This window comes from Harpia harpyja, chromosome 13 (assembly GCF_026419915.1).
Source record: "Harpia harpyja isolate bHarHar1 chromosome 13, bHarHar1 primary haplotype, whole genome shotgun sequence".
NCBI classification, from domain to species: domain Eukaryota; kingdom Metazoa; phylum Chordata; class Aves; order Accipitriformes; family Accipitridae; genus Harpia; species Harpia harpyja.
In genome coordinates, this window is record NC_068952.1 from 4,678,137 (window position 1) to 4,691,680 (window position 13,544).

The following is a 13,544-nucleotide window of genomic DNA, read 5'->3' on the forward strand; positions in this document are numbered from 1 at the left end:
TTTCACAGCTAACCTAAGACACAGAAATATTGCACCATCTTTGACCAAACAAGCAGTGGCCAGTACTCAAAGGGGCCCTGAATTACTCTCCAAAACAGACAGAAAAATTAAATAGTAGAGAAGTCACTGGCATTCAAGTCCAATAAGGCAGATCAGCCACAATAAGATCAATCTTAAAAGTCATTAACTTTTGACTAGAGAAGAGCATTTGAAACAAACTTATTTGCACGAATGTGTCAAAGTTAAAATCTCATACACAGGGCCAGGGCAGTTTTTAGGTGGATCCATCCTTCCTCCATTGGTGACGAACTCCAGAACCTCCTGGTTACTTTTGCTAGGGTAGGGCATGTATCCCAAAGAGAATATCTCCCACAGCAATACGCCAAAGGACCTGAATACAGAAGTGAAGGAAAACAAAGTGAAGGATACAGGAATGACCATTAACAAGGGGCAATGCCCTTAGGTGCAGTACCGTCAGCGTTGCTCTTTGCAGTCTGTGCTCAGGCAGCTTGTGGAAATCACTGCTGCAGGGTTCAGACACAAATAAGCTGCACAGTTGTAATGGTTGACTTTGAATCATTTAATAAATACTAGTAGTTGACTGTTAAGTGAGTGAAGTCTACGATATAGGTAGGTAAATATGGTTGCTTTGTCCTTGTACTCAGATGTAACAAATGTGAAAGTCAGGTTATGCTTTTGTGAGGCATCAGCCACTGCTGGAGACAGGACTGAGTGGAGCAGTGGCCTGACCACTTATGACAAACTTTTCCTCTTGAATAAACTACCCTGTGTGAAATTACATGCCAGTGAATCCCCACTGATGCTCTGAGCCCCATAGCCCCCATCTGTAGCTCAGAGTACAATAAACCATTCCCTAGCTAACACCACAGCCATGGGCCTGCGTGGTGTGGCCTGCAAAGCTCTGGGGACAACATCTGGGACAGGACCCCCTCCAAAGCATTCATCTGGTCAGCTGCTTGGAAATCACAATCTTGTTGATTAAAATTGCGAAGAGCTATGTGCAGCAATGGGAAACTCTTCCTCTTGGTGCCGAGACAGGCAGCAGCTCAGCTGTATGACAGAATGTACCTCCACCCCTCTGCTGGGGCTTGCTCAGGAGCTGTGTCCTGACCACCAGCCCCCTCCCCTCCACACATATCCCGAGCTCTTGCCTCCTGCTCACCCAATTTCCCTCCCCCTCCTCTGGCCACCAGCAACTCAAGAGCTTACAGTGCTGCTGCAGGCCAGGAGAAAGACGAAAGCCACAATACATAATGCCCTTCTCCCTCAGTGGCAGGATGGATCGTGCCTGCAAGTCTCCCGTGGAACTTACGCTTTCCTCCCTGCAGCAGCAAAGCAGCACCTGCATCTGCCTCAACCTCCCTTCCCTGCCTGCTCACCTCCCCAGCAGCACCTGCCTTTGCACAGGTCTGATCTTTCTGTTCCCTTGTCTCCTCCAAGATTACTGGCTCTGAAAGACCCAGCTTGTCTTTTTAGTAAAGGAGAAATGAACAAGAACATGTGCTTTTTACAAATATTCACACTTTAGGAAAGGGGTTACAACACAGACAGACCAACCGGACAAAGAAGGAAAGGAAGCGCACCATGTGTCTGTTTTTGATGTAAATATCCCTTCCATGAAAGCCTCAGGAGGCATCCATTTGACAGGCAACATTGCACACCCACCCTTCCGATAGTAGCTGGCTCTGCAAGGAACAAAAAAACCAGAGTCAGCCAAGAATCCAGAAAATGCCATTAATTTGGGATTTTTACAATTACAAATATTAGAATTATAAGCCAGAGGAGAGACTAGGTGAAACAGCATGGCAGAGAAAATGCTGAAGAAACCTGTTCCTTCTCACAAAAATAGTGGAAATGGGCAGACCATCAAGGACTGCTGTAATCTACCTCACTTTAGGCCTGATCTGTTGAACCCAAGTTATCCCTATCTGTGTGCATACTCCTAGTGAATCACTCACACAGTAAACTGCTGGTGGCAGAGCCACTTTTCAGCCACGGCAACATCTCCACCTCACCTCACACGTGGTCACCTTGAGCATCCCCACCAAAAATAAACAAAGCCTGTCCCATATGTACCCAGTCTAAAGCACTGCAAGTGAAATCCAAAACCCTTTATAAGAATGAGGAGCTTGATGAGGAGGATGCTTGGCCATTAGTGCTGGGGCAGTAGTACAAAACCCATCTCCTGTCGTCCTGAGACAGGAATTACATCAGTCCTTTAGTGTTGTCGTCATTTAAAATAAAACCTACAAGCCCCAAATCCTGTGCTGGCAGCTGCAGGAGGCTGCTCATGCAAGCTGGTGTCACTGTTGCTAACTACACAGCTTGAGCATCCAAAGGATATTCCTGGACACAGAAACATGTGCAATCTTCAAAGGCACCTTCAAAAACCCAGCACCAAAGCGTTCATCTTGGCAGTCGGTTCTGCTGATTGTGTAAGTGTGACAGATGCTACTTTGTCCCAGCAGAGTCCCATCTGACAGTGGGGCAGAGTGGGGGCTCTTTGTGAAGGGAGAGAGAGGAGGGGAAAAAAGAAAAAAGAAGGCAGCTCCCATACACTTGGGTTTTTGAACGTAGCACTCTGTTTGCATCACCTCAGGCTGTGATACTGTCAGATCTCAAGCTAAGCAGAGCCAGGCCTGGCTTAGTAATAGCACAGGTGAATCCCCAAGCAGGAAAAAAAGGTGGCAACGCACTGGAATAAACAGTGTGGGTGACTGAGTACAAGGCATTCCTTCCTCCTAGTCAGAGGCAAATTAATTCCTCACCACAGCAGGACGTGGCACTGCACTTCTGGAGGTGCTGTCTGGAAGATGAGGTATCAAACTACAACCCTCATTGCTCGTGGTCATTAAAGATTTCCTGGCACTTCTTGCAAGAGGAGAGTAGTTAACCCTGTGTCCTGGCTGAATTCCAGTTTGGGTGATTACATTTTCCTGACCTTCCTCTGCACTTTCCTCCTTTATGTGCAGTAAATTGAGGAGATTTACTGATGACACCAAACCAAAGGGGCAGGGGTAGTAGCAAGGAGAGAGATTAAACTCAGAATGATTTGGGACCACAAAACAAAGGGCACATCAGTGCCATTCAATGTGGAGAAAGTAAAGGACAAGAAACTGAGGACAGAGTACAAGAGGGAGGAAAAATGCCTTCCTTGACCATCAGACTTCATTACCCAGAAGAAAGCTGTCAGGAGTGGGAAAAGTCTCCAGAGCACAGTTAAACTACAGGTGAAGGCAAACACCAAGAAAACATTAGCTGGGGTTCATCAGGGTGGGATCTCCACTCTTGCCTTGCTAGGATTATGCACAGCAGCACACCAGCCTGCTGTCCTGCACAAACACTGCTCCTCCCTCATTTTAGCAAGCTTCCACTTGCAGATACTCTGGGCTTAGCTCTGCTACCTGTATATATCCCGGGCCATTCCAAAGTCTCCGATTTTAGCCACTCTCCCAGGCCCTCGACAGGTAAGGAGGCAGTTCCTGGCAGCAATATCCCTAGAAGGAAAGGGAAGAAAAGCAACAGAAAGAGAAGAAAAGAGAAGAACCACTTAATCATTCGACAATTTTGCAAGCCAAAAAGAAAACAAACAACAGTACCTACTTTCCTAAGCTGCAGAGAGCCCACAACAGCCAGAAAAGTCAGTGTTTATGGATAACTAGTGACGTTCCAAATTCCAACCTACCCCAACAGCAGGAGCCGTTCTGGTCTTTAACATTTCCGTTTTAAACTTCATGTAACATCTTCCAGCTGAAAGGATGGGCCTCCTGTGAGCCTCCATTCATCCCAGGAGCTATTTTATAGTCTCGAAGGAGTTGCAAGCAGTGGGGCTGATTGCAGCAATGTACTAGAGTCCCAACATCAAGCTGTCTGGGGAATGATCCACTGACCTGTTCCTAGAGTGCTTGTTCAAATATTGTCAAATGGGTGTCGTACTGTCAGAGACAGGAATAACAACAATTTGCAGGTGTTGCTCTGAAGACTGAAGGTATGGGCCTGAATCTGTGTATGCAGGTAAAGCTCCAGCTCCACCTCTGCTGTGCTGAAGTAAACCCTGAGATCTGAATAACATGGTGGCATACCTTGTCGTGGTACTTCTTTCAGAAGAGTGAACTACGATCTCTCTCTACTCATCTCTACCCAATGGGCAGAATTTTAGACACTTGCCAAACACCCTGTTCTGCAGGATCAAGCAACAATAGTCACAAGGTGTTGCACTTCTGGCTGTACTTGTACAGCCGTTCTTCGAGAGGGAGAAGAAAAGGGTTCCAGAATGAGCAGAAAGGCACTAAGCAAAATTCATGACAGGGACAGCTTTGAAGACTTCTGTCACGGGATTGTGTTTCCCTTTGCAGAGTAGCCAAACAGGCTGCACAAGTCCAAGCACCGAGACAGAGATCAGGATCTCTGGTAAAACTACAGACCTCTGCAACCTGATTTACAGCAGTTTTTCTGTTAATTGCTTCTATTATTCTGATTTTATCTACCTTGTTTAAAGGTATCCAGCCACCAGAGCGCAGCAGGACATAAACATATCAAGCAGGGCATTACGAGTCTGTGCTGGCCTGTATGCAAGTCATGCCAGTGCTGACACAGACGTGTTCACCTACCTGTGAATGAAGTGGTTCTCTTCCAGGTACTGACACCCACAAGCAATGTCACGAGCCACGTGGAGCAAGTCCAGCATAGAAAGGGAGGAGGGCTGATTCTACCAAAAGACAAGGGACAAACGTGGGTTAAAAGCAAGAACATGGCATGATTTGTCACTGATACAGCGCTGAGAACTCTCCAACAAGTGACATAGCTCAGGTGTTAACACACAAAGGAATTACCAAAATGCACAAGAGAGAGTTCATATCCACGAACTATGCAAAGGATGTGCAGGCACGATATCATAGAAATCCCGGGGACAGAATCAGAACAGCTGGATCTGACTTTCCAGCTCCATTGGGATGCCTCTGTAAGAATTTCCCCCAGTTCTCATGGGAGATGCTTCTGAATTTTGAGGAGATCTGTAGCATGAGCTGGTCCTCACTCAGTTTCTTTGTATTATTGCTAGCTTCTCTCTGAAGTCACCTTGAACAATGAGAATGACATTTTGTATAATGGCATGAGTCACATTTGCTCTTTCCCTCCTCCACATCTGTGTAGGTTTTATCTTGCCCCTCAGAGCACTGACACAGGTTTGTGTAGCCAACGGCTATGGAAGATAAGGCTGCCAACCCCTTGTTCCTGCCCCTCTGATGAAGTCTACAGCCCTTGCCAGCGGGAGCCAGATGCTTTAGTGAAAAGAGCAGGCTTAGCACTGGCTTGTGTTTGCCGGCCTCTGAAGCCAAACCATCAGCTTCTGCACTGAGGTGTGAATCAGTGATCCCTGTGGCCAGTCCTGTGGGGGAGGAGGAAATCGCTGCTGCCAGCGGGGTGATGACAAACAACTGGGTGGCAGTAACTGCTTATTCCACATCAGCCATTTGCTAGCTAAGTGTTTATCTGTGGCCTTAGTTATTGGACCAAACAAGCCTATCCCACCCTCTAGCTCTCTCTTATGACACCTGCTGTTCTGCCCAGTGCCCAAAAGGCACACCTGCTCATGGGTCTCTCCCAGTGATGCACAAACCAGTACAGGTTCTCCAGTGACAGGGACTCCTGGCTCTCCTAGCCCGTCTGTTGTGATGAAACATATCTCCAGACTGATGCGATGCTGTGCTGGCCATCCCACCTGATCTAAACCACTGCAAACTGGAACTGGAAATAAGTCCAGGCTCTGCAGCAGGCAGCAGCCAGTAGTTAAACAGTGGGCATTGGTTGGTAAAACCTAAAAAAGTCTTAACATCTTCTGAAGAGATTAGGAAAAACCTGGCCTCAATACTTGACTAATGAAATAATTGAAAAATGCTGCATCTCTATGTGAACAAAGCCTGTTTTTTTCAGTGTGGTGCCAAAACCCAAAATAATTTGTGACTATGTATCACCTGCCTGTATTTTATTATTTACACAGTATAGTTCATTGCATATATATACTTAACTGATTCTTCAAAACACCAGACAGCATCTCCACCTAAACCTTTCTTCTTGTAGAGTAACCATTTCCTGAAAACATAAAGCCTCTCCCCCTGCCCCCTTTTGTGGGGAGCAGAGAATAATCTTTTTTACCTCTGTGAGTTAAAGTGACTCACCAGCTACACAAGATGTCTACAGTAAGAAAGGATGCAGATGCCTTCTGTTTCCCTTTCAGGGCGTAACCAAAGGGAAATTAGTATCTCGATCTACCCATTCCCTTGTCTTCTGAGCAAGGGTCAGAAACCTGAAGTGAAAACCAAGTAGAAAGCCCCATTCTTTACTGTGCAATTGATTCCAGACCTGAGCTATACTGCAAGGCAGTCAGTAGGCTGAAGCCACAAGCTGATTTGAACAGCACAGCTTTTTTCTTTTTCCCTTTTTTTCCTTCCCTTCCTTGGATGAATTCCTTCCACCTTTTATTTGGCTAAATACAGTCCTAAAACAGACGTGACTGCCCAGCCAAGGACAATTTAGCTATGTAATTTGTTTGAAAAATGGAGGTTTGGGATTCATTTTGCAAGGGGAGCAGCCTTGAGACACCAAAGGATTCACTTTACAGCTTTTGCTCCCCATATGAATGGACAATGCCAGCTGCAATGCACTACTGCTCAGAGCAGTGGGAATGCTGGAAACACTAGTGTGACATCTCCCCAGGCGAGGCTGAATCTTGCTAAAAGTGAATGAAATTCTGTGTATTGTTCAGTGTCATCACTGCTCTGAGCAACAGGCTGCACAACACAAAAGGAGGGGAATCATTTATCCATACATGATTTATCTTCAGAGCTGTTCTTTGATTGCTGTGCTGTGTGTGAAAAAGATCAGCACTGAACTTCCCAGAATAGACAATTCTGCAACGCTCATAAATGAGTGAAGGCTCCGATTCCAGGTGTCTCTGAATCTTCCAGACTGCCTTTCTCCAGATGAGGGGGAAGGAGTAATCTTGTAATCGATGTGAAACTTTATTAGAAATGGAACACAGAAACCTTTCAGGGCTGTAAACCCTGGACCCATGGAGAAGTATGAATCTGAAGTTTATGAAGTAGACCTGGCTGGCATAAACCGACAATATTCCACAAGAGTCACTGGTATTGTATCAGGGATGTTGGATGAACATTTGGCTTACAGATATGATCATTCTTGCTTAGAGTCCAGCAAAATCCTTACGTGTTGGCTGAATATTGCTTTCATTATTTATATGAAGAACACAGATGAACAATGTACAATAACCTGTGCTGGCAGCATCTTGATCTCCCATTAAGTTGGATCCCATGCCCTGATACCTCCTGTGGTAGCTCTAGCTTCCCATTTCATCTCCCTCGCAATGTCTTAAGTTCCCCCTTCCCTCGCTTCACCTTCTCCTCCACCATTCCCTCTGCTCCCTTCTGTCGTGGTTTAACCCCAGCCAGCAGCTAAACACCACGCAGCTGCTCACTCACTCCCCCCCACCCAGTGGGATGGGGGAGAAAATCGGGAAAAGAAGCAAAACCCGTGGGTTGAGATAAGAACGGTTTAATAGAACAGAAAAGAAGAAACTAATAATGATAATGATAACACTAATAAAATGACAACAGCAATAATGAAAGGATTGGAATGTACAAATGATGCGCAGTGCAATTGCTCACCACCCGCCGACCGACACCCCGCCAGTCCCCGAGCGGCGAATCCCTGCCCCCACTTCCCCGTTCCTACACTAGATGGGACGTCACATGGTATGGAATACCCCGTTGGCCAGTTTGGGTCAGGTGCCCTGGCTGTGTCCTGTGCCAACTTCTTGTGCCCCTCCAGCTTTCTCACTGGCTGGGCATGAGAAGCTGAAAAATCCTTGACATTAGTCTAAACACTACTGAGCAACAACTGAAAACATCAGTGTTATCAACATTCTTCGCTCTGAACTCAAAACATAGCACCATACCAGCTACTAGGAAGACAGTTAACTCTATCCCAGCTGAAACCAGGACACCTTCCATGCTTTGCAGTGGTTGAGTGCACGGCAGCATGCTGTGTGTGTCTTGCTCCAAGTCACACAGGTTCTCGCTGGCCAGTGGCAAGCCAAACAAGACAACTGTTTTGCTCAGTGGTTGCTCTACTGTGGTGCTTTCTTTTTCCTGAAGCCTTGGAATTAATGCCAAGTTAACACCTTTCACACCTCTATTAAATTTGACTGAAACTGGCTAATGAATTTGAAGTTACTGGCAGGGGAGCAGGGAGAGCAACCGGAGGACGAAGGTAGAGAATGAACACGTAAATGTCTCTTGCAATCAGGCTGAAAGCAGAATTAAGTGGGAAAGACAAGGTACTAAGGAAATCAGCTGGAAAATACAAAACTCGGAAAAAACAAGGGGAAATGACAACAGTAATTCATATGGTGCTTACTGCACAGTAAGCAGTGTACCTCTGTTACTGAGTCAGTCAGCTACGTCTTGTGTGTTTAATTAATTCCTATTGGAAGCAAAGCTCATCGAAGCCTGTTTACTCTGCACTGTTCCTTGTCTTTCCTTTCCTTTAATGGGCCTGGAAAGCTAGGTGCCCAGTCTGCCATGCCTACCTTCTGCCTGTCTTCCTTGAATGAGCAATAGGAGGAACAAAGAAGCTCAGGGTTCATTAAGAGCAGTGCAAAGATACATCCAGCAGTACTAAGCCATGGGCCTTAGGTACAGAGACTTTGTCACACCTCAAGTACATGCAGAGGGTAAATCCACTTCCACAGTTGGATCCCATACTTCACAGAGCACAACACCCTGCACACATCTCATCTCTCATTAGTCAGTCTCCTAAACTCATAGTTTCTGAGCCAGCAGTCAAACCTGTGCACCAGAGGCTGATTTCTCAGCACTCACAGGTGCCATTAGCCCCTCAGAAGCTGCCCCAGCAGCCAGACAATGAATTACCCTGTCATTCTCGCCAGGCAGCCACCACGTGGGATCGCAGCAGAAGCAGGGCAGGGCAAGGGGAAGGAACGTGTTGGAAGTGGAGCAGAAATGCAGAAATGCAGAAATGTGTGGATCTGTGTCTGCACACAGTCAGGCTGTCCACATTCACCCAACTGTTAAAGAGGGACTGGAAACTGTTTTTCTGAATCAGTTCCAGCTTGCAACTGCCCATCTGCATTTGACCCCGAGCTTTCCCAAAGTGTGACGGACATGGGACAGAGCAGAAAACAGCAGCATCAGTCCCAGGTCTGCTTCAGTCCTGGGAGCAAGTTAAATGCAGGAACAGGGGAGAATCTTCAAGGTGCTGGGCACAGCCCCTGTGTGTAGTAGTAGTTATGGTCAGTCTCAGATAACCTCAAAGAGGTCAGGAAAGACAAGGAAAGAAGAAGAAAGGAAGGAGAGACTGTGAAGGCAGAAAGAGAAATACCAAGGAAGTAACGTATGCTGTGCCTGGTGTGAACCATCCACCTGTTCTGACATTAGCTTTCACAGGGGTTGCACAGAGCTACCACTAAGAGAAATGGAAGCCCTGGCATGCAAGGAGGAACTCATGACTGGGGTAGGGGCAAACAGAAAGAAACCTCTCAGATCAGAAGGCTCCCATGATTGCATTCTGTAAAGATTAAGGGCTTTTCATCCACAAAAGCATCTGGCTCATTTTACTGCAAGTAGGTAAAAATTCCTGCTGCTCAGGACTGATGTTCTTGGTGTTTCCTCACAAGATCCTGATCATTACTGAGCTGGCTTCTCTAATTTAACAAGCCAAAAAGATGCTTCCATTGCAAAGTGAGGGATACCCTTGCCCTATACCATCCTGTTTCACATGCCACTTCACACATCTAGCACAGCCTGTCCTGGCAGTTTTGAACAAAGCACCTACTAGGCAGCATACCTTGCCCGTGCCACTTTTCTCCATACCGGGTGAGAGCAGAGCCCGCATTGCAAAACATGAATTTCCCCATTCACCCACCACCAAGTTCAGCCCATTTGTATGAGCTGACGAGCATCTCTAGGTGCTACAGAAAACCAACCTCTATTTATAAAGACTGCTTGCTCAGATTTCAAACATCTTGACTTTCTGGGTGTTTAGCCTTCTTATCCAGGCAGCAGCCACTTTAATGCAACCTATCCAAGACTGCAGTGCTCCTGAGCAACGCAGACCATTTTATATGTCTGAAAACCAGACTGCAAGGAAAAAACAGAAAGTCAATCTGTTTCCAGATGCCTTGAGGAAGAATCTTATTTATATCTGTTAGAGCCAATTTGTGTCTCTCTTGTACTGATAAAATCCAGCATTTTCCCCTGTGTCAAAGAAATGTAGAGACAAAGTATGAAGCTGGGCCCTGGTACTAAACTTCAACAACATCTGGGTGCCTTTCTGATCCAGGGACTCAGAGCAAACTTTATTATTCTGAAATACTGATTCCTCTCTAGAAGTCATAGTTTATTTTTCAACATTTCTAAAGGACTGTCATTTCCTATTGACGCTGATTTCAGTGGGAAAATCTTTAAAACTCTGGACTAAAGATATTTGCTATTAAGTCAACAGCTCCAGGCTGGATTCTCTCCTTGCCTATGTCAAACTTGCACTGACAGATATCCACAGAAATGCACCTGATCAGCAGTTTAAACAACGGATTTATCATTACTAGGTCAATGCTTCCCCCCTAACCCACCCCCAGCTGGTGTGAGGAAGGTAAGAGTAGAGTTTAACTTCCTTTTTTTTAAACTGATTTTGTTCTTTCTTTAGATAGTATCTGCAATGCTATCTAGCAAAGTCCAGGGATGAGGTACCTCTGCATAACCCCAGCAGCATCTGTACTCTATACATCTGTGTCCTGGCCCCACTGTGGTCTTCCACCAACAGAAATTTTCTGACCCTCTAACACGCTGGGAAATAGTAGCTGCATGGATCAGCTCTTTTATAGTTATGTATTTGCCTTGTGGCAGCAGCTTACTAAATAAAATTCAATTTTTTCTTTTCTTACCGGTCTAGGCCGTGTCTCTCTCAGGAATGATTTCAGGTCACCTCCAGCCATGAGCTCTAGCAGGATGAAACGGGGCAGTGCCTGCAAGCTCACCCCGATACAGCGCACAATATTCTGGTGGTTGAACTTGCTGTGGAGACAGGGAGACTCAATTATGGAGTAACTTTGATCCAAAAAGCACAATTGCAGAAAAGAATCAAAATGTTTTGCTGTGGGGAATTCCCCCCCCCCCCCCCCCCCCCCGAAATTAAAAAATCACAAAGGTAGGGTAACTGCATAAAGCTAAAGCGCTACCCCTGCACTCTTTGTCTGCATAGTGCAGAAACAGAGGTGGGGAAGGAGTGGCTTTTGGCTGCTTTTCCTCTTCCTATATTCTCCATCCTTTTTGGGCTACAGCAAGACTTGTGGTCCATAGGAAGCAGAGAATGTCTGATAACAGAGAAAACTCTGCTCCTAATTTCCCTATCCAAGGGGCAGAAGCTGGGCTAGGGCAGAGTTGTTTCAAATAACATAGTAACACAGGGATCTGCTTATGTAGGGGATATTCCTTCCAGGTCTAGTCTCTAACACTTCCTTATTTCTCCAGACCTCAATGTGATGGGAAACTATTTCCATGGATTCTAGGACTCAGTCACTGACATGTGACATGACAGCAGCATTAAGTCAATGCCATCTGTTAGTTTTGACTAGTCAAGCTCAAACTCCTAAGGTTTGTTTTTACCTCATTTTCTGATCCCTAAGAGAAATCAAAGGACCCTGTTATCAATTCTGAAAACTGGGCCTAAAGAAATGAAAACCAGTGTGGACCCTCTTGAAAATTTAGCCCTTAATCATCTGGTGCCTCCTCATTTGTAAGAAGAATAGAAAAGGATGGTAATCCTGTCCTCTGTAAAATACTGACAGCCATGTGCCAAAACTACTGTATAGATGTGTTGCATGGGTATCACCTCTCAAAGCACCTTTTTTCTTTACAGTGCTGGGCTTTGCAAGCCTACAAAAGTGCTGTTCATCTTATTTATACACACCTAATAATGAGAGCTTCCATGAGGAAGTCCAGCTCATCTTGCTCTGAACACACTTCTGGCAATGTCTGGAAAAGAAAGAACAGGTTGACAAGGAGAAGATATTTAAACTCTGTAGAACACCTGGCACAATCAAAAGCACTAACATTGTCTGCAGCAATTCTTGTTTCTCTAAAAGAAACCTCACTCTAAGATAATAGCCAGAGCATTACTAAACTAGACTGTGAAGCCTGTTGAAAGGTAAAGATCAGAACACATGGCCCATCAACACCGTCATCCTCCTCCCAGCAAAGGAAATAGCCCAGAGTGCACAGGGAACAGTGCTCAATATATGGGTCTCTGCTGTACAGAGGATGAGGAATGAGACCACAGTGCCTGAGCTCTCTGACAGTTCAATACTCTTACCTCCCAGCAAGACTATGAACTCTAACTAGCAGTAGGACTGTGCTGCTATGTAACCTCTAGGAGAAAACAAGCTAGCTAGGCTCCTGAAGGCCTGGACCCTACCAGGGTTTCTTAGGATTTAGCTTCACATCCAGTGCATATCCATCCTATAATGGAGTGGTGAGATTCCTGGAAAGCCAGCCTTCTCCTACCTGCAGGCTCTTTGATGTACGTGCCAGCTGCTCTTGGCCCTGTGAAGACTTTTGGCCTCTGACTCAAAGGCTTTGGAGAGATTACCACACCAGGTGTAGCATGTGGAGGATGGACAGAGGATGGATTTATTTCTCATACCTGCAGTCTACTGCAGCTGTATGGGAAATCTTTGCCTATTTAGTACTTACAGACCTCTTTTAATAGTCTCACAAGCCCATGTGCTACAAGCTGTACCATTGCTATGATGGATTAAAGTGTTGCAACAGAGCAGCAACCTTTCTAGCCACATCCTTCAGTACTATAGTAACGCTTAATTCATCTTCATTTTTATAATGCATTGGGACTCTTGGGTGAAAGGTGCATGAAACCATCATGATAACTCATACACTGTCACTTACTTTCACAGCCACCTGCAAGGGAGTGGGGTCGCTGGGGATCCCTGCCACCTGACCTTCATATACCTCACCAAAGGCTCCGTGGCCCAAACCCCTGGACAGACCAGAGAAGACAAGAAGGTTTTACTACAGAGAACACACATTATAACACTGTGGTCACAGCTCACAGAACGGGCTCACAATTTTCATGGTAGTCAAACAGGGAGAACTGGATATTGACACTGATGATACCACTCCTCACACTATGTGGGGGACCAGACCTTGATGTGATCTTTCTTGGACCTACAATGTGTTTAACTGGTAGGGAATGCAATCCTCAAAAGTCAATGGTCCCCAGTGAAATCAAGCTGCTGGCTCTGCAGTATGTAACAGATAGCACACTTCTATGGCTTTGGTGTCAATGCTCTAGCGGTGGGCGCTCCGAAACAGGTCAATAAAGACAGGTCTTAAGTCTTGGTGTTCCCACACCCTAAACACACTAACAGTTCCCATGATGTTTATGCATCACCATTAAAGAAAACATTGAACAAG

General features: G+C 45.8%; 1 protein-coding gene across 2 annotated transcripts in view; it reads right to left on the bottom strand.

Moving 5' to 3' along the window:
* ALK (ALK receptor tyrosine kinase) overlaps positions 1-13,544 on the bottom strand; it is a 323,900-nt gene that overhangs the window by 7,428 nt on the left and 302,928 nt on the right. For both annotated transcript variants that reach the window (XM_052805834.1, XM_052805835.1), the window contains 7 exons: positions 13,017-13,107; positions 12,025-12,089; positions 11,000-11,129; positions 4,632-4,729; positions 3,426-3,518; positions 1,605-1,706; positions 257-391 (listed from right to left, as the gene is read on the bottom strand). In XM_052805834.1, the coding sequence (XP_052661794.1) occupies positions 257-391; positions 1,605-1,706; positions 3,426-3,518; positions 4,632-4,729; positions 11,000-11,129; positions 12,025-12,089; positions 13,017-13,107 (714 nt within the window). The remainder of the gene's footprint in view (positions 1-256; positions 392-1,604; positions 1,707-3,425; positions 3,519-4,631; positions 4,730-10,999; positions 11,130-12,024; positions 12,090-13,016; positions 13,108-13,544) is intronic.